Source organism: Pleurodeles waltl, chromosome 4_1, assembly GCF_031143425.1.
Source record: "Pleurodeles waltl isolate 20211129_DDA chromosome 4_1, aPleWal1.hap1.20221129, whole genome shotgun sequence".
Classification (NCBI taxonomy): domain Eukaryota; kingdom Metazoa; phylum Chordata; class Amphibia; order Caudata; family Salamandridae; genus Pleurodeles; species Pleurodeles waltl.
In genome coordinates this window covers 765,972,207-765,991,672 of record NC_090442.1, presented here as the reverse complement: position 1 = coordinate 765,991,672, position 19,466 = coordinate 765,972,207, and the positions used below count along the sequence as shown (strand labels likewise).

Here is a 19,466-nt window from a genome sequence, read left to right as displayed (position 1 = left end):
TAGCATATGGTAATCATAAACCTATAGTGGAGGACTGTTCACAGGCAAAATTTCTGCCTAGTGCATTGACAGGAGGCACACTTTTCTGGACTTACATCAAGGCCCCTTGTCAATCAGGGCCAGCTGTCAGAAATCCAAGCTGGAGTAAACAATATGTAACACTGTTTTGTGAATCCAGCCCCATAAGCCCAACTATATCTCAAGAAAGATAGCCAACTTAAAAACAGCAGATAATATAGAAAGGTATGTGTCACAGTGGCAGATCCTCCCTGTTAGTTTAAAGAATTTAATTTCATGGTCCATTCATTAGATTTGGATAGTCAAGGAAACTCCTCTTCAGGTGCTACCAGCCCCTACAAATATTTTGTTAACGCCACGGGTGCTAATTTATACAGCATGTCCAGATTTTGGATCGATAATGTTTCTGATGTGGTATCAATTAAAAGAAATTCTTAGTTAACTAACACGTCAGTCAGTCATCACCATTAAACCACTTTCCTTACTGATGGTATGACGTCTTGTAGGGGTGTCATCTTCTACCTCAAGACCCATCAGTTCAATTTTCCTCAAGTTTATAATCAGTCTAGGGGCCTCATTATGAGTGTGGCAGTCCAAAGGACCGCCACACTCACGTTGACGGTCAGACTGCTGCACTCCAGGCGGTCTGACCATCCAATTACAACCCTGGTGGGCGGAACTGCCAGGGTGACGCCGTCCCCGCCGGGAACATGGTTCCTGATGGCATAACAGTAGTCAGAGTTGTACTCAGCCAGGGTGGCGTTGAACTCAGAGCCGCCTGGCTGATTACAACTCCCCTCACCACCAGTTTTTCCATGGCAGTCTAACCAGCATGGATAGGCTGGCAGAGAGAGTGTGCTAGGGCGCAGGGGAGGGGGGCCTGTCCCCCCGCCCAGCACCATCAGAATGCTCATGGTCTCCTTGCAGACAGTGTGCATTCCGAGGGTGCTGGTCACCCCCCTCCGTGCTAAGAGATAGCACTCAGATCCTTTAAGGGAGCTGAACACTATCTCGTAGCACTGTTCCTGCCGGTTTGACTGGCAGGTACGCTCTGCTGCAATGTTCCTGTCGGTCAGAATGTCGGGAACATTGTAATAGGGCAGGGGTGGACGCCACTGCCATGGCAGTGGCATCCTCCCCACGAGTTTGGCAGTCCTGTGGTGGGGCCGCAAAACTCTCAATGAGCCCCTAAGTGTTCTACATTTCTTTGAAATGAGAGCACTCCTGCTCCTTTTTTCTGATTTTGGAACTTCTTCTATGTCTCCTTTTTGTGAGTTGTGTTTACACTTGTTCTTGAAGCCATTGCAAATGCTCTGTTTCACTGTTGTGGAGTTTAGGTTTGTTTGTATGTAGAGGTTTGCCTAACTTAATACACTAACCAGGGCTTACGTTGTCTAGCACTCTGGGTATGGTGGTTGACGGTTAAGGCTAGACAGTTGCTGCTTAGTAAAGATTGAATCTCCTTCAGCACTGCATGTTCCATTAGCTCCTGTTGCTTATTCCACCTTGCAAAACACAGTTATAGACTTGAAACAAAGAAGCTGTGACTAATGCCCAAAAAGTAGTATCAGGTGTTGAAATCAAGTAATTCATTTAGGAAACATTTTGCATTTCAGAATATGCCTTAATATTTCTCCCACCAATATCCCTTCCTTCCTCTATGCTCCCTCCACCCTGAAGCTCTTTCCAGAAACTCACCTGGCACCTGCAGTTTTCCTCACATACATTGACTGTAGACCTAAACATGCCATTGGGAACAATCTGCCCATGGTAGTCACAGAGAGAGCAGTCTGGGCAGCAGGATCCAGGCCGAGGCTTTACCCCATGCGTACACTGCTGACTGCACTGCTGGATGTCTGTGCACTCGAGAGCACCCCCCTGTTGGGAAAAGAAAGAGAGAGACTAAGAGATGCAATTAGAGAGGAGGCAATGGGGAAGAGGAGGACATACATTGAGAAATGGAGATATGTGAAGATGAAGGACACAAAGAAATAAGCTACGTTATAACTTTTTGTAGATCATAACAGTTGCCACCTACATGACTACTTTGAGCTGAGACACAGGACCTTCTTAACAGAAATAGTAGATGTATTCTGCTTCTACATTAATAAAGCAAATTAAAACACTTCAATGCAAAGTACAATCAGGCAATAGTTATTGACCAATTGAGAATCAGAAGAAGGATGTTCCCCAACAATGGCTTGGACAAAGGAAGCTCATCCATTGTTTGGCTTTTCTTGAAATTTGGGACTTTTATTTTAAGTCGGGTGGCGATTGTAAAGATCTCACCTTTTTATAGCAAGAGAAATCTTTTGCCAGGAACAAAGGGTCATGTTAACCAGTGGTCAGTTGACTAACACAAATTGATGGGGCCCAAGTGCGGAACGTGGTGGGGACACCTGAGCTTTCCACATATAACAGATATTCATACGCCTTAGAAAGAAAGAAAGGGGTGAAGGATAGCCCTTGTGTACTACAGGGGCTGAAGGGCTCTTCATAATCAATAAAAAAAATGAACACACACACCTTTCGTCAACACGCTGATGAAGAGAGTACAATACAGAACTCTCGCATCTATATGCAGCTTCTTTTTATTGATTATGTCAGAAAGAACCACATTGTGAAGTATCTTCTTGAATAGGTCCACATTGTCTTTTGCCATGAGATTGAGATTCATAACTAAGCCCTGAGGAAGTCTGTGAGGTTACCCTCTCAAGACGAAACACATGTTGGCTGTTGTTTGTTAACCACTACATAAGGAAAACATGTTCAAGAATAAACCGGAAATGAATTAAATTATTGATTTCAAGACTACATGACTTTACAGTCAAGTTGAACAACTGGAATCAGGACTCTATCCTATCCGAACACGGACTTTAGAGTATACATCACTTCACGAGTGCCTTGGCCCCTTTTGTCTGTTTGTTGTTTCTCTTGAGGAATGCTGGAGGAGTTGGGAGGACCCTCCGGCCGGGAGCACCGTGTTTATTATTGTTTGTATTGCTGGATAAATTTGTGACTATCTGTGAGCGCCCACTCCTATAATCCACTTCCCCCTTTTCTTTATATATATTTATATATATATATATATATATATATATATATATATATATATATATATATACGCAGAACCTCCCTGAATCTAATTCTAATAAGTAGCCCAGTAAGGCGTGACACGTAAGTCAGAGAGCACGGTGGGCACTGAGCGAGGCTCTGAGAGGTGAACTCAGCCCTCACATCCATTTGAAGTTCTTGATGAAGCAGTCTCTCAAGGAAAAGATCTAAAAGGAGTAAAATATGCCACATGAGAGAACCCAGGCAGGATAGAAATAGGAGAACAATAATTGACAAATGTAGGCACAGATAAGATACATTAAAATCATTACCATAAACATTACCAAAATAGAAACATTAAAACCAGGTAGGTCACCGAATTGCAACAAGCCAAAAGATTTGTACCCATATGTGATAGCTTGTGCAGGTTTTTTTTTTAGAACAATGACAACTCAAGTGTGAGTGACACGCCCCACGAGGGCGTTTACCTATATAGAGCCTGTGAGGAGCCACATCCATCGGGACATACATACAGTGACAATCGTTGTTAGTGTAAAAGGTCATTTATTTAGGACAGGATTTAAAACACAACATCAATTTACATTTTAACAGTATATCCTCCTTTTAACCAGACCTTAACTTTTACTATTCCTTTTCCTTCATTCTTTCCTCAAATAGTTCCCTTCAATTCTCCTACCGTAGACGCTCCCCTATTCCTCCCAAGCCTTCTTAGCTTGTAACCTAGCCCCCCGCTCTGATCCTTCACCTCCTTGTTTTTCTCCCTGGAAGGGTGGACAAGCCCGCATCTGGCTCTCCACCCTCCCCCATCTCCTGCTACACACACCCTACCTTACCTGCCCTAAATGACTGCTAAGACTCCTAACCACCTACCTCCCCTATCAAACCTAAAACTATATACAGCCCCCCATCCCCTTTGCCTTTTAACGCTGGGTGGGTGGTCAAACGCTGCCTGCAGATGTCACCCCCAGTCGGCGCGGAACAGAGACCGACCCCACCCCTCCACCCCTCTTTTAAACCCTGCCCTAACACCCTCCCCCACTTACCTGGCTACCAATAGGGCGCCTCCGTGCCACTTCCTGTGCCCCGAAAGAGCCCGCGGAGAGACTAGACCGGGTCTCTCTCTCCACGAGCCCCTCCATTGTCAGGTACAGGGACACTGGCAGCGGGAACAGGATCCTCTTAAATGTTCCTTGACTGGCGCCGAAGGCATGTACTCATGAGAATCTGATCAGCATCATGGGTAATGTTGAATGTGGACACGTATACAAACGGCGTTAGCAAAATGTCTAATCAAGCAAGTGTATTTGGCCGACAAAGGAGTCTCGGGGCTCACTGCTGAGAGCTGATTGCTAACCCCACATGACACACTGTAAAACTTATAAAAAGTATATCTCACAGTGATGATCACAAGGCATCATGGGGAATGTAGTGTGTAACCTTCAGATATGTAGCTAATAAAATCAGAGAGGCATTTAAACGGCATTAACAGCACATTTTCCCTGGTAAAATATCATTAGCGAAAAAGGAGCCAATAGACATGAAATAAACAGAGTCGCAAGGCTTTGTAGACAGAGCTATTTACTAGCCCCAAATGGCACAATGTAAAACGTGTAAAATGTATTGCTCACAGAAGGAATCATGGGAATTGTAGTGTGTAGTCCTAAGAGTCAGCATAGCCACGAAAATCAAAGGGGCATCTAAGTGGTATCAACAGCACATTTTTACTAATGAAATATCATTGCTGGAAAAAGAAAAAAGGAGCCAGTAGGCACACAAAGAACAAGGCTCATGATGAGAGCTGAAGTTGACACTCTATTTTATAATTATGTGAAAGGACTCTTCACAGTAACAAAATAAATGTAAATTGGATGGTCAAGTACACAACTATGTTTAGGAAGTCATATGTACAGATATAACAGCAAACTGAGGGGTAATTTACAGTTTTTCTTGGGGTATTCTAATCAGCTTGGTGGTCACTTACACAACTATATTCAGGAAATCATAGGTACAAGTGGAATAGCAAACTAAGGAGCAATTTACAGTTGGTCTGAGTCAGTGCTTAATTTGTAAATTAAGAGGTGCCGGTGTCAAAGCCCTTCTCTTAAACACGAGGCTGCTGTAATTAAATCTGCCAGCACTGAATACCGAGGCAGCGTAATTCTGAAGCCATCTCGGGCCTCTTCAATCCATTTACGGCCACCCCTACCCCTTCAGCTCATCCTGCAACTTTCTACTTTCTCCCTTTATGACCTTTTATAGTTTTTCCTTCTTCCGTCTTTCACATATGTGTCTTTTGCTCGCAGCAAATGCTTGAGGCATAAGAATAAGCCCCGGCCCTCACAAATAAGTGCCGGTGCTCAGCACTGGAATCAACAAGCACAAATTAAGCACTGGTCTGAGTGCCTTCTATTTAAAGTTACTTACATGGACCATCATGGTTTTGTGAATGGCTGGCCATTGGATATCATCATTCAGCCCATTGGTGTGTCTATGCAACCTTATTATCCATTTTTGATCTCTGATGAAAATGCTTTGTGAAATATTAGGGGCAAATGTAGGAACTGCTGGTTTGTCAAGCACTGTCTAATAAAATTCACTGCATGTGTGACCTCTCTCAATGAAATGATTTGTAAGTTTAGTTGCCTGTTTCCTGCATCCTATTGTGCTTCTGGGATCAGCAATTCAGATTTTGATTTTCTGTGTCGTCATGCCAAAATAGCGCAACCCACAGGGACAAGTGATAAGATAGACGGGTTTTTCGCTACTGCAGTTTGTATGTTGTCTCAATTCCCAGGGAGTAGTGGTCCTGATGTCAATGTGCGTGGTATGTTCCATCAATGTACATACTTCACAGGAACCACAAGGTAAATGGCCTTCTACAGGTGGGAGGCTCCAGGGTGTCTCCTGTCTGTTGGTACTCAGTGTAGGAGGTCTGGTGTGGACTAGCTTATCCTTAATGTTACGACTGCATTTGAACGCAAAAAGGGGCTGTGGAATGGACTGATTGCTTTTGTTCAAAATATGCCAATTCTTGCATTTCGATTTCTTGACCATGTAGGAAAGGCTGCAAAACGTATTAACACATACTAGTCTCTCAATAGGTTGTTTAGAAGGCCTGCCATCCAAAGGAGGCAGCTCTCTCTGCTGCCCCACATCTGTGTGGAGCAGGATACTCTCTATCTCATAACTCAGTGGTTCCAAAACCATTTCGACCTGTTGGCTGCGGTTCCCTGTTATGTTACTTATTTTGGGGGGCAGGTGAGGGGATGTAAGCCCAGCCTCTGGAGTGCTTCCGTTTTTCTCTCCTGAAAATAATCAGGATGAAGCTGATAAATGTATTATGAGCTGGTAGCTGGTAATTCCCTCACAATACTTCTCAAAAAGAATAAATGTGTGTCATCAGGAAGCACCAAATGAGTCCAACAATTAAAACAATGCTGCCATGCAAGCACCTTTTACAATTGCAGATTGACCAGTTGTTCGCATTCACCTTACTTTCAGGGTGGCAGGCACCCTGGCAAGAAGGTGTGTTTAGCTGTCTGCACCTCCCTCTGTTTCACAGCACAGTAGACTACTTGCCTTACACTTTAGATTAAACATTTGCACTGTCAGAATTAACCATCCGGGGCAGTTGTCTTTCCACAAAAAAGTAGGGTAACTTTTTTTCTAAAATGAAAAAAATATGGCATGTCATCAGAATCATTCAGCTGAGGATGAAATGTTTGGTGTTTGGCACACGAGGTAGGATTTGAGTGTATTGGGTCAGAAGGTTTGTGGTTCCTTTTCTGTCAGTTCTTTGCAGACTGAGTAAATTTGATACACCAAGATGTAAATGTGGATGGCATAAGCAAGAGGGTGCATTCTGAGGTTAAAGAGCAATGGGCAAACATTATGGAGTTTACAGGAAATATTGGTCTTAAAGGACAAACAACCCTTAGTTTCACTTACAGAGACTTATTGGATTTTACAAAAGCTGAGAAAGGCCAGGCCCACTCCAGATATGCCAAAAAAGTCTTGCCCAGCATGATTTACGGTAGGTAACAGTCATGTAGCAAACCATGAGTAATTTATGGCAAAGCTTAGTAGTTATGAGAATGCATCAAGGAGGGATTCATATTTTAGCTAAGGGATGGTTATAAATAGGATCAAACACCAAATTTACCACCAGTCTATAAATCCCATCATCATTGAAGGTATTAGTGAGGAGGAAAGGTTTGAAAGAAAGGGAAATAACAAGAGTGGGTGAAAATAATCAAGAGAGATTTAAGATATATGAACAGAGAAATTAGTCATACAGGAGCAAAATATATCAGCTTGTGGTTTGATGACACAAGGTGTAGTAGAGCACTTGTAAAACTCAGGGACTGATGGCTAAACGTACACAAACAGAAGAGGTGGGGAGGTTTTTGCACACCGTACTGGATACATGGAAGGTTCTGTGGAGGACCAGCTAATCTCAGTTTTCAAAAGCATGATCTACAACTCTGTGGATAAAAACTGGAAATAAGATATAAATCCTGGACTTGACTTGACAAAACTGGATGGTTTTAAGGGTTATTAAGTCCTGGGGGTCTCTTGTATACTACACAGCAGAAGCAATAAAGAATGGTACCCATAGCCCTTGGTCACCCAATCACATGATACATTCATGTATGGGTGTATCAGGCTGAAGACTACTGACATCAATGAAAATGAAACACAAGGTCAGGGAAAGTGACATCAAATTCAGGTAAAGAGGCATTGGAATGGTAGAGAAAGCACACATCAGTGTCCCACATTCCTAAAAGAAAAAACACACTTTCAAAATAATTTTGAGAGAATACATATTCATCTCATTAATAAAGCAAAATGTCCCTGGATAAAAGAATGCACCTGTAACTCAATGTGGCATTCAATATGTGGCAGTCGTTTCAACAACCTTACATTGTACATCAACCACGTTGTGAAACAGTAGTCAAATCATAGTTGTCTTTTTCCTGAAAGTGATCAGTAGATTGTTGTTGCACACTTAACGGATCGTATCCCACTTATAACCAGCAGCAACAAGTCAGGTATTCACAATACCTGGTGGAGGTAGGCCAGCACATAAAGGAATATGGAAGAATAAAGAAAGGCCAGTGTTTCTGAATAGCCTGTAGTGCAGCTGAGAGACAGATGCATGGGATGGCGTGACCATTTCACCCCTGTCTCACTGCCCTTTCAACACACCAGCCTGCTACAATACGTCCAGATTTCCTTTTGCCCAAAAACTATCTATTGTAATATCCTGGACAAGAGAAATGTAAGATTAGTTGCTGGAATTGTAGATTGCACGTTTTGTTTTAGGAATAGCACCTTGGACATGGCTTCCTGTGTGACATTTGACAGGAAAGCTCTGGCAGACTCAAGCATTTTAAAAAGGCAACATTCCGGATACCCCTAAATTCAGGTGTATTTCTGGTTACCTGGCAGATGCATCGCCGACAGCCGTCTATGGTGATGGCAGTATGACCATGCTCTAGGTGGTGGCCATCCAGTTCACATGCTGACATGAGACAGAAGAAAGTAAAGAGAATACAATGAGGGCTTTGTGATAGAGATGCAAGGGTTGTGTGTCTCGTTACATTGGGCACATACCAAAAGATTGTAAAATTTAAAAACAACATCCACCACCTTCCTCACCCTACCTTCCATTCTGGGGTGGGTGAAGCAGTGGCACCACATATAACTTACAACATTAGCTAAGGTGCTTTAGGAGTCACTGGTACCTCAGTGAGTACCAACGGGCAGTACAGGAATGTCAGTCAATGTCGTCATGGAGGAAGGGAGCACACAAATATACCCATGCTGCAGTAGGAGTATAGCCTGACATGAAGTATCCTCATTCATCTCTACCCTTGTGTCCAGAGCAACTTTGGTGTGACCTTAATTTTGTCTTGCTAACCCTTCAACAGGATACCCTCAGTGAGGTTCTATTAGCCTTTTATGGCATTTTAGCTCTCACATAACACAATCAGAGTATACACCGGTGGCTCTATATGTCTTTGGAGAATTTCTACTGTGTTTTCACCTTGTTCAAGAACTTACTGTAATTCCAGCTGTCCATAGTGGATCTCTACTCACGTGTCATAAGCTCATAATCCACTTGATGAGTTTCTGTCCACTTTTGATGATTCTCTAATCTCTATGCTGTAAACTCCAAGTTCAAAGTATGTGACAGGCAGTGCTAGGAGGATGGATAACTTACTACCACTTGCTCAGAGGGCACTTGGCATGCATTCAACTGTACTGACTGGGTCTCTACCCATGCATTATACTCTCAGAGCACATTCAGTGAGCTAACTTGCCTTCAGTGGTCCTCTATCATCTTATCACTTGCTCAAGGTGCACTTGCTGTGGCTCCAGTCACCCTCAGTGGATCTCTATACATGCACCCTGAGGCTATGTTGGGTACTGCACTAGGTGCCCTTCAAAGCTTCAAAGAATTCCCAGAGACACACTCACCTGGACACATGAAGCAGCAATGTCCCGGTCTCTGTATAGGATTGGCACATCTACTGGGTTGGCAGTGGACAGGGGTGCATCGCACTAGGTTATTCTGCAGCAGACAGAAGAGATTTCAGAAGAGTTCATTTCAGACTGTCACCAAGGTAAGAGTAATGGGGAGGGCAATGAGTTAATGCGACAACAACTTTCATCACCAATTACAAAGTAAATTATGCTGAACTGAGAAACATAATCAAAGTTTAAATATTTAATGGAGTTAAATATTGTAATCACCATCCCTTAAAAGAGGGTAATGGTGTGAAAACACCTCCACATACATGTGTAGCCTTATAAATATACTACTACTAAATTACCCAGCTATCTTGTGAAACTCCAGAAACAATATATTGACCAGGAACAGCACAAGTAAAACTAAAGTCCACCATCAGCCGTTGACTTGCTGCATATATTCTTTCTGGGAAACCTGCCACCCATGATAGGAAAAGTCAGATAGAAGAATGCAGACTCCCGGTACTGCTGCTGCAATTATGACAATAGGATCACTCCTCTGCTCCAACTTTATTCCAGACAAGCAGGCTTGGACTAACTGGTCTCATGAAGGGTGACCTGCCATTTGGAAAGCAGTTTCTTTGGCATAATGCTGAGATTTACTGTAAGTATGACTCCAGTTTCTGTTTATTTATTGAAATCTCAAGCATGTCACTTAAAGAGGAATAAATCTGGTTAAGGATCCATTCTGTTGGTAGCAACGCAACCATAGGCCTCGATTAGAGGTTGGCATATGGGATACTCTGTCACAAATGTGACAGATATCCCTTCCGCTGTACTACGAGTGCCATAGGATATAATGCACTTGTAATTCAGCGGATATGACATCTGTCCCATTCACCAAACTCCAAATCAGACCCCAAGCCTCTACCAAGTACAATCAAAATGAAGTTGCATCTTCACAGAAAATATCAGAAAGCCAAAGAGATCAGGACAAAATGCCGAATTTATATAGAGATGGGCACCCAGTTTCTTCTTCAGGATGACTGAGTAAATTACAAACATATTTTTTTTATTTTCAAAAAGAAAATTCTGAAGCGTGATTCTCTTTTTGAAAAGAAAAAAGAAAATGCTTCCCTCGGCCATGGCAAGGCGAGCATTTAGCAGTTTTTGGTGGCCCTTACAGCAAGGGTTTTCATGGCACTGACAGGCAGTGAAAACTGACCTCTAATTCGTCCACCTACATTAGGTGGGCAGAATTAGAAGTTTACCTCTGAAGGCCCTTATTCCACAGGACCATGACTGGGTTTAATCAAAGTGGAGACTGAGTACTCTGCGCTGTGATTAAACCTATTGTCTGCCGCTTTTAAAGTTGTATGCCAGACCTTTATCTTGGCGGTATGTATACTTCGTTTCAACATATACATACCGCCCTTAAATCTGATCTGCAGAGTCACAAGGGAAAAATTGACTCATCATTTAGAACAGACATTAGTAACCTGCAACTCGGTCTATCTCTAACTCCCAGAGGTGGAACTGAGATAAGGGGACTATAATGAAATGGTAATCCTGATAAAAACAAAATATCATTTTACCACATCTCCTTAAACCCTAATATTTGAAAAATACTTTAAAAATACTTATAAACTGATGTGTCTTTATTTGACTGCTTGTAAGCAATTATAGAAGCAAAGATAAAAAGAATACATGTGTTGGAAAAGAAAGTACAGCCAAGTTATTAAAGATGTTGATAATAATAAGGAAATTTAGAAATGTCTTGAATTACGCAAGTCTACAGCATTTGTTTGAAACACTACACTGAAAAACAAACCACAGGGCTAGCCAGAATACACAAAAAAACAGAATGCTGGTTTATACTGATAAAATCCAGACAAAATAAAAATTGGCAAGAAATATTTACGTTTCATAGGATAAAGTAGTTCAATGTCTGGGTTGAAACCTCTTTACAGGAGCAATTTAAATGGATCTCAAATCTTATTACCCAATGGGAAGCACAGATGGCTCCTGACTGTGCCTAAACAGAATTTAGTCAGCAGCAATCTTTACCATGTATTTTTGACCAGAGACAAATAAGGTTAGATTCCAACACATGTTTGAATGATCATGTAATGTCTCAAGGAAGGCTTTTTCATTTCCTTTACTTGTCGATTAGCAGCAAAGAGTGTTATGAATATGATTCTGATCCATACACCACAACTGTTGGTGATCAGATGTGGAAACAGAGACACATTTGGTCTGTCATGAGCTTCTGCGTTGTGTTTTAGATGCCTCAACCAGGGGATGCTATGTCCTCGATCTCATGATAAGCAGTTAGTAAATACCTGTTGATTCAGTGAAGAGTACTGGTTTCCCCATAATGAAATTCAAAGAAAGAGTGGGGCAAGCTTATATAATCTTTATCATAGGTAAGTTTCAAGTCTCAACTACTCATGCATAAAGTATTGGGGACTGGATGTAGGAAGACCTAATAAACGCAGGCAAAATCAGTTTTCCTCCAGCTGGAGTTTGGAGAATTACCAGTAACCAATATAGCTGCCCCACAGGTCACAACTGGATGACATTGGCCCTTTGTTAGTCAAAAAACACTTCCAAATATGGGAAGTCATTAACCATCCTAACAAATCTTTCCCCCGGATAGCAACAGGTCTGACTCTGCTCCTCACCCACAAACTATATAATGAGTTTTAGTAATATTAATCTCGATGTCCAAGTAATCCGTATAATGTACAAAAACGTTTATGAACCTCTAAGGACATTAGTAGTCTGTACAACCAGAATGGCATTGTTGGACACGGCCCTTCTAAGGGGAGTTCCCTGAAAACTTTTTTTTTTTCCTTTTTTTATTGCATGACCTTAGGACTCTGGGCACTTTCCCACTGTACTACAGTGGGAAAGTGCATGTGCCCTTCCTACACATGCCAGGAGGGGGCATGTACGTGTATGGTTCAGGGGCTGTACCCGGGAGTGCCCTGTAAAAAGGAATACCATATACCCGGGGTGGGTAGCCCTGGCTATTAGTAGGACGTTGCACTGAGTGTGCCACCAGAATAGCGTCAAGCATGAATCTGGCCTGACAATTCAGGCTTGTGGAGGCGCAGTTGTGCTGGTGCTCAGGTTAGCACTTATAACTCTGTAGCCAATCCTGAATGGGCCCTCCTTTACCCTTAGAGCACCCCCTGAAGGACGGAAATGCTGGGCAGGTACACATGGGTGTCCCATGTCCGATAGTGAAGATCCCCCACGTGGGTTTTCCCTACCTAGGGGACGGCTTTTACCAATGGTTTTTGCTGATCCTCTATCCATTGGCCTTAGGGTCTGGGCATTTTCCCACTCTAAGAACAGTGCAAAATTGTGCACGCATTTCCTACATATGTTAGGAAGTGACGCTGGCCAGTGTATGCACGCGTACCAACTGGTATTCCAAACATGGGTTGAGCGTGTCACAGCAGGCCTGTGTGTTGACACTTGCACCTATGGTGTTCTGAACCATGAGGCCAGCCTGTCATAGCAGCCCTATGTGTGTGCACTTGCACCTATGGTGTTCCTCAAAATGAGTCCAGGCTGTCATAGCAGGCCTGGGTGTGCACACTTGCACATATGTTGTTCTTAAATGTGTGTCTAGTCTGTCATAGCAGGCCTGTGTGTGCACACTTGCGCCTATGGTGATCTTAAACATCTGTCCAGCCTGTCATAGCAGGCCTGTGTGTGCGCACTTGCAATGGTGTTCTTAAACATGTGTACGACCGGCCAATGCAGGCTTGTGTGTGCGCAGGGTCACGTTTGCCCAGGGAGGGAAGAATACGCATGTATGTTTTCACTATCTATTGAGAGCTGCAATGGTGGATTGCAGTGTAGCAGCCTCATAATGTTTCCGAGCAGTGGATTCGTCCTGACAACCCCTTTCTATGGTAAAGGTGGCTTTGTCAATAATAACTTAGAAAAGCTACTTCTAGAAAGTGGACATTTCTATGCTCTGAAACACTTTTGTGTGCCTTTTTAAAATTTGACTCTAATACACACTGGAGGCTGGGGGAGCACATCTGTGCATTCACCAGCAACAGCTATAAACCATGGGCACACAACTGGAACAACAGTACTCTGCCATTTGAGGACCTGGGTGGATAGATTGGAAGGAGTGGTTTTGACACCTGGACTCTCAAGTCAAATCATGGCCTCACTAAAGATTAAGATCTGCATTCCACAGCCCCATGGCAGACAGACCTGAAATTTAGAAGGAGGCATCTGTGGTTTAAAGGAGAGCCCTCTGAATCTCCCCCAACTTCAGAAGCACGCTACCATATCACTACTGGTGCTACACTGCAGCAAACTAGAGATACGCTTGTGGGGAAGCAGACTAGAGATACTGGACTACGTGGTGCACACTACCAGAGGATTTTGTTGTGCACATGAGTAATTACTGCCCTTGGAAGGGACCGCACACCCTTCCTGAATTGTGGCTGGCCTAGGCTGACTGGCTGCTGCTGTGTGGCACCCCAAAGTGTGTTCCCCAAGGGCTTGTTGGCTTGCCCTCTCTTCTCTGGTTGAGGTCTCAGAGATATCAAAGATCTCCCATGAGGGACCTACACCTTCTACCTGTGACATCTTGAGAACGGTGCCCTCTAAGTGCCCACATCGTCTAGTGGATTCCACTGGGTAACAGCGGTGTGAGCGTGGAACAATTGTGCCCAGAGACCGGATTGCCTGTTGTGGAGCCCTCAAAATACAACCCGCATTTAGGGAGTGTGGCCCTTCATCATGAGGCCTCGACACGCACAAGAATCTTATTGGTGGTGAGCGCATTCACTGGTTCTGTGAGCCTGCGTGTCCCGCTTCATCGTCGATTGTGTTGCATTTCTCTTGTGCGAAATGTCGACTGCATGCTCTTTGAATGCTGTGTCTGATTCACAGGTTGCTTCCCTCGGAGGTGGGGGTGTACCTGTAGCAGTGCCACATTCTTCCTTGTGTGGCACAGCTGAAGTTGTGCCTGTGTGTGTGACCAGAACTGCCTGATGCAACTCAAATCATCGAGCACCAAATTCTGTGCCTCATTCCAGGGAGGTACAGAATTGGTAACTCTTTGTGTGTGATTGGAACTGTCTGGTGCGACGCAAGTCATCATGCTCCTGTCTCATTCCAGGGAGGCACAGAATTGGCAACTCTTCATGTGTGATCAGAACATCTGTTGTTCACCACATGTTGTGCCCCATTTCAATGGGGCGCAGAGGAGCGGATTTGTCTACCAGAGTGCCCAGCTTGCCTTGGCCCTGATGTTAATGGCGTGTGTCCTATGGTGACCCTCTCCCCGTGCTTGACAGAACAGGGCCTGTGCCATAAGGCACAGTTTGGAGTCCTTTGAGTGAACTTCTTGCTCAGCCTGTTAACTATTTTCTTTCCCCACCTTTCACTTAGGACCCTGAATAATTGTGAATCCAGCCGCGATCAGCATAGTACTCAGGGAAAGGTTTCTTTAATTTCCAGCCTGTGGGGTGGGGCAGTAGGGGTTGGTTGAAGGGTGGAGGAGGGTTTGGGCCCATGGGGTCTGCGAATACAGTGAGAACTGGCCTACCAGGTATCAGCGCACCACATTGGGGTGTTGAGAGAGAGTGTGTGCAAGTGCGTGCTATACAAGCCTTCTGATAGCCGTGGTACAGCATAGCAGTGAGGAATGAGTGTGTGGTAGTGACAGCCTGTGATCAACTGCACAACATGGAGGTGTTGCCGTACATGTTGTTTCCTTGCCAACAGATTATCACGGTTGACTTTGGGTTTTACCTGTGTGACTTAGGCCCACAAGGCTATTTAAAAGTGCTGTAATTATCGGTGTGTACACATTGCTGCTATTGTTGTGAACCGGCATGCACCCTACGGCATGGTATTGAACTGAAATAATTGCTAGGGATGGGTCTTGTGCTGACAATGTACTGCACTGCATGAGGGTGTTCGGAGGGAAAATAGGATTTATGCTAAGAGTACATATTGCTGATGTTGTTTTAACATGTTTGGGCCTAGTACTGCTGGTGATATTCCCAAATATGGTTTATGCCCAGAAGTACATAATTTACAAGTCATGTTAGGTAATATGTGTGTGTTGAATACAAATCTTCTTTATATACACAACGTGTGAAAGTCTCTTTTGTGACTCAGGGCCTGATTCTAACTGTGGAGGATGGTGTTAAACCGTCCCAAAAGTGGCAGATATACCACCTACCGTATTACGAGTCCATTATATCCTATGGAACTCGTAATACGGTAGGTGGTATATCCGCCACTTTTGGGACGGTTTAACACCGTCCTCCAGAGTTAGAATCAGGCCCTCAGTGTATTTATTGCATAAGAGTGCTGTGCCAATGCTTTTCACATTGCCCCTATGATAAGCTTGACTGCTTAGGGCCAAGCGACCCAAGAGTTAGCGCAGGTTATACAGTGAGTGTAATCACCTACCGCTGACTGGAGTGGTAAGTTCTGCATGGCTAGGGCCTCGCCTCAGCCAACCACAACATGCCGCCTCCAACAGGAATCATCTGCTTATAGCAGTGGTGGTACAGGTGTGGATTTCACTTTGGGCATGCCCTTGCCATTTGCAATCAAATATTAATTCAAACCAATGAAACTGAATTTGGCCAAGAACACAGCTCTGATGGACCCTCAAGCTAAACTAAATGGTTTGAAACACTCCCCTTCTAATCCATATCTAGCCTATGCTGAGACCCCCACAATGTAAAGCACATAAAGAAATCTGCTAAGTTTCAGTCACCTCTAGCTGGAGCAGAATGCCTGATAACTTTGATTGGTTAACCCAATCAAATACGATACTGAGGACCATAAAGGAGCAGTAGATAAGCCCCTGTTTTGCAATTTAGTACTTATCTATGATTAGGTGCAGGTTTAGACACTGCTATCAGGGGTTCCCAGCCCCTTCCTAAAAACCATATTCTACCAGGCTGATCACATTATGGTGTTCAAACCGTCTGCCAATCCTAAGTAGGACAATACGCACCGCCACTTTGATCACTGGGTCCAACAATGATACTGGCATGTAACAGCAGGGGGGATTGTCTACTGCTTTTCTTGCAGATTGGGGAAATGGTTCCCATCTGCCATGATGTTGGAATTCCAGAATAGGGGGGTGCCCCCAGGACTTTATAATAGGAGCCCAGCATTCTGTATTTTCCGTGTACAGGTCCACTGGGTCTCTATCTGGTTCAGGGGCCTTATGGGAGAGGCTGACTATGATGGCTGCAATTACCTCTTTAGGTGCACGTTGATTGTTGAGGGGAATTAAGGGTGGAGATTCCTGCACTACACCTTCAACCTGCATGCCAGAGAAATAGATACATATTTTTGAAGTGCATAACCCAACTATCGGCACTTGTATTTGCGATTAACCCATCTCAACTGGCGTCATTATGATTTTTAGCATTCACAATTTTCCAGAAAGCACTGGCATCTCAATCTTTGCAAGCTCTTTCTAAACTATCCCAGATTTCTTTCCCTGATTGCAATTTTCCTCTTCTTAATAGCAGATGTATATGCTATATTTGCACTAGCTTCACCCTCCTGGTTTCTAGAGACATTATTCAGGGGGGGTGCTGTAGGAAGTTGGCTCTGTATGTGCTATTTCAAAGTAAGGAATAGCATGCACAGAGTCCAAGGGTTCCCCTTAGAGGTAAGATAGTGGCAAAAAGAGATAATACTAATGCTCTATTTTGTGGTAGTGTGGTCGAGCAGTAGGCTTATCAAAGGAGTAGTGTTAAGCATTTGTTGTACATACACACAGGCAATAAATGAGGAACACACACTCAGAGACAAATCCAGCCAATAGGTTTTGTTATAGAAAAAATATCTTTTCTTAGTTTATTTTAAGAACCACAGGTTCAAATTCTACATGTAATATCTCATTTGAAAGGTATTGCAGGTAAGTACTTTAGGAACTTTGAATCATTACATTAGCATATATACTTTTTTCATAAAACACAAATAGCTGTTTTAAAAGTGGACACAGTGCAATTTTCACAGTTCCTGGGGGAGGTAAAGTATTGTTAGTTTTAACAGGTAAGTAAGTCACTTACAGGTTTCAGTTTTTGGTCCAAGGTAGCCCACCGTTGGGGGTTCAGAGCAACCCCAAAGTTATCACACCAGCAGCTCAGGGCCGGTCAGGTGCAAAGGTCAAAGAGGTACCCAAAACACATAGGCTTCAATGGAGAGAAGGGGGTGCCCCGGTTCCAGTCTGCCAGCAGGTAAGTACCCGCGTCTTCGGAGGGCAGACCAGGGGGGTTTTGTAGGGCACCGGGGGGGGACACGAGTCAGCACAAAAAGTACACCCTCAGCAGCGCAGGGGCGGCCGGGTGCAGTGTGGGAACACGCGTCGGGTTTCCAATAGTTTCCTATGGGAGACCAAGGGGTCTCTTCAGCGATGCAGGCAGGCAAGGGGGGGCTCCTCGGGGTAGCCACCACCTGGGCAAGGGAGAGGGCCTCCTGGGGGTCACTTCTGCACAGAAGTTCCGCTCCTTCAGGTGCTGGGGGCTGCGGGTGCAGGGTCTTTTCCAGCCGCCGGGAAATGGAGTTCAGACAGTCGCGGTCAGGGGGAGCCTCGGGATTCCCTCTGCAGGCGTCGCTGTGGGGGCTCAGGGGGGACAACTTTGGTTACTCACAGTCTTGGAGTCGCCGGAGGGTCCTCCCTGAGGTGTTGGTTCTCCACCAGTCGAGTCGGGGTCGCCGGGTGCAGTGTTGCAAGTCTCACGCTTCTTGCGGGAAGTTGCAGGGGTCTTTAAATCTGCTCCTTGAAACAAAGTTGCAGTTCTTTTGGAGCAGTGCCGAGGTCCTCGGGAGTTTCTAGTCTTTCTTGAAGCAGGGCAGTCCTCAGAGGATTCAGAGGTCGCTGGTCCCTTGGAAAGCGTCGCTGGGGCAGGTTTCTTTTGGAAGGCAGGAGACAGGCCGGTAAGTCTGGGGCCAAAGCAGTTGGTGTCTTCTGTTCTTCCTCTGCAGGGGTTTTTCAGCTCAGCAGTCCTCTTCTTCTTGTAGTTTCAGGAATCTAAATTCTTAGGTTCAGGGGAGCCCTAAAATACTAAATTTAAGGGCGTGTTTAGGTCTGGGGGGTTAGTAGCCAATGGCTACTAGCCCTAAGGGTGGGTACACCCTCTTTGTGCCTCCTCCCAAGGGGAGGGGGTCACATCCCTAATCCTATTGGGGGAATCCTCCATCTGCAAGATGGAGGATTTCTAAAAGTTAGAGTCACTTCAGCTCAGGACACCTTAGGGGCTGTCCTGACTGGCCAGTGACTCCTCCTTGTTGTTCTCATTATTTTCTCCGGCCTTGCCGCCAAAAGTGGGGGCCGTGGCCGGAGGGGGCGGGCAAATCCACTAGCTGGAGTGTCCTGCTGTGCTGGAACAAAGGGGTGAGCCTTTGAGGCTCACCGCCAGGTGTTACAGCTCCTGCCTGGGGGAGGTGTTAGCATCTCCACCCAGTGCAGGCTTTGTTACTGGCCTCAGAGTGACAAAGGCACTCTCCCCATGGGGCCAGCAACATGTCTCTAGTGTGGCAGGCTGCTGGAACCAGTCAGCCTACACAGATAGTTGGTTAAAGTTTCAGGGGGCACCTCTAAGGGGCCCTCTGGGGTGTGTTTTACAATAAAATGTACACTGGCATCAGTGTGCATTTATTGTGCTGAGAAGTTTGATACCAAACTTCCCAGTTTTCAGTGTAGCCATTATGGTGCTGTGGAGTTCGTGTTTGACAGACTCCCAGACCATATACTCTTATGGCTACCCTGCACTTACAATGTCTAAGGTTTGGCTTAGACACTGTAGGGGCACAGTGCTCATGCACTGGTGCCCTCACCTATGGTATAGTGCACCCTGCCTTAGGGCTGTAAGGCCTGC

The 19,466-nt window shown here is 44.7% G+C and overlaps 1 protein-coding gene across 1 annotated transcript in view; it reads right to left on the bottom strand.

The window, feature by feature from the left end:
• KCP (kielin cysteine rich BMP regulator) overlaps positions 1-19,466 on the bottom strand; it is a 521,393-nt gene that overhangs the window by 345,051 nt on the left and 156,876 nt on the right. Inside the window, exons 16-18 of the mRNA XM_069229392.1 lie at positions 9,577-9,670; positions 8,538-8,617; positions 1,717-1,896 (exon numbers count right to left, since the gene is read on the bottom strand). Of these exons, the coding sequence (XP_069085493.1) occupies positions 1,717-1,896; positions 8,538-8,617; positions 9,577-9,670 (354 nt within the window). The remainder of the gene's footprint in view (positions 1-1,716; positions 1,897-8,537; positions 8,618-9,576; positions 9,671-19,466) is intronic.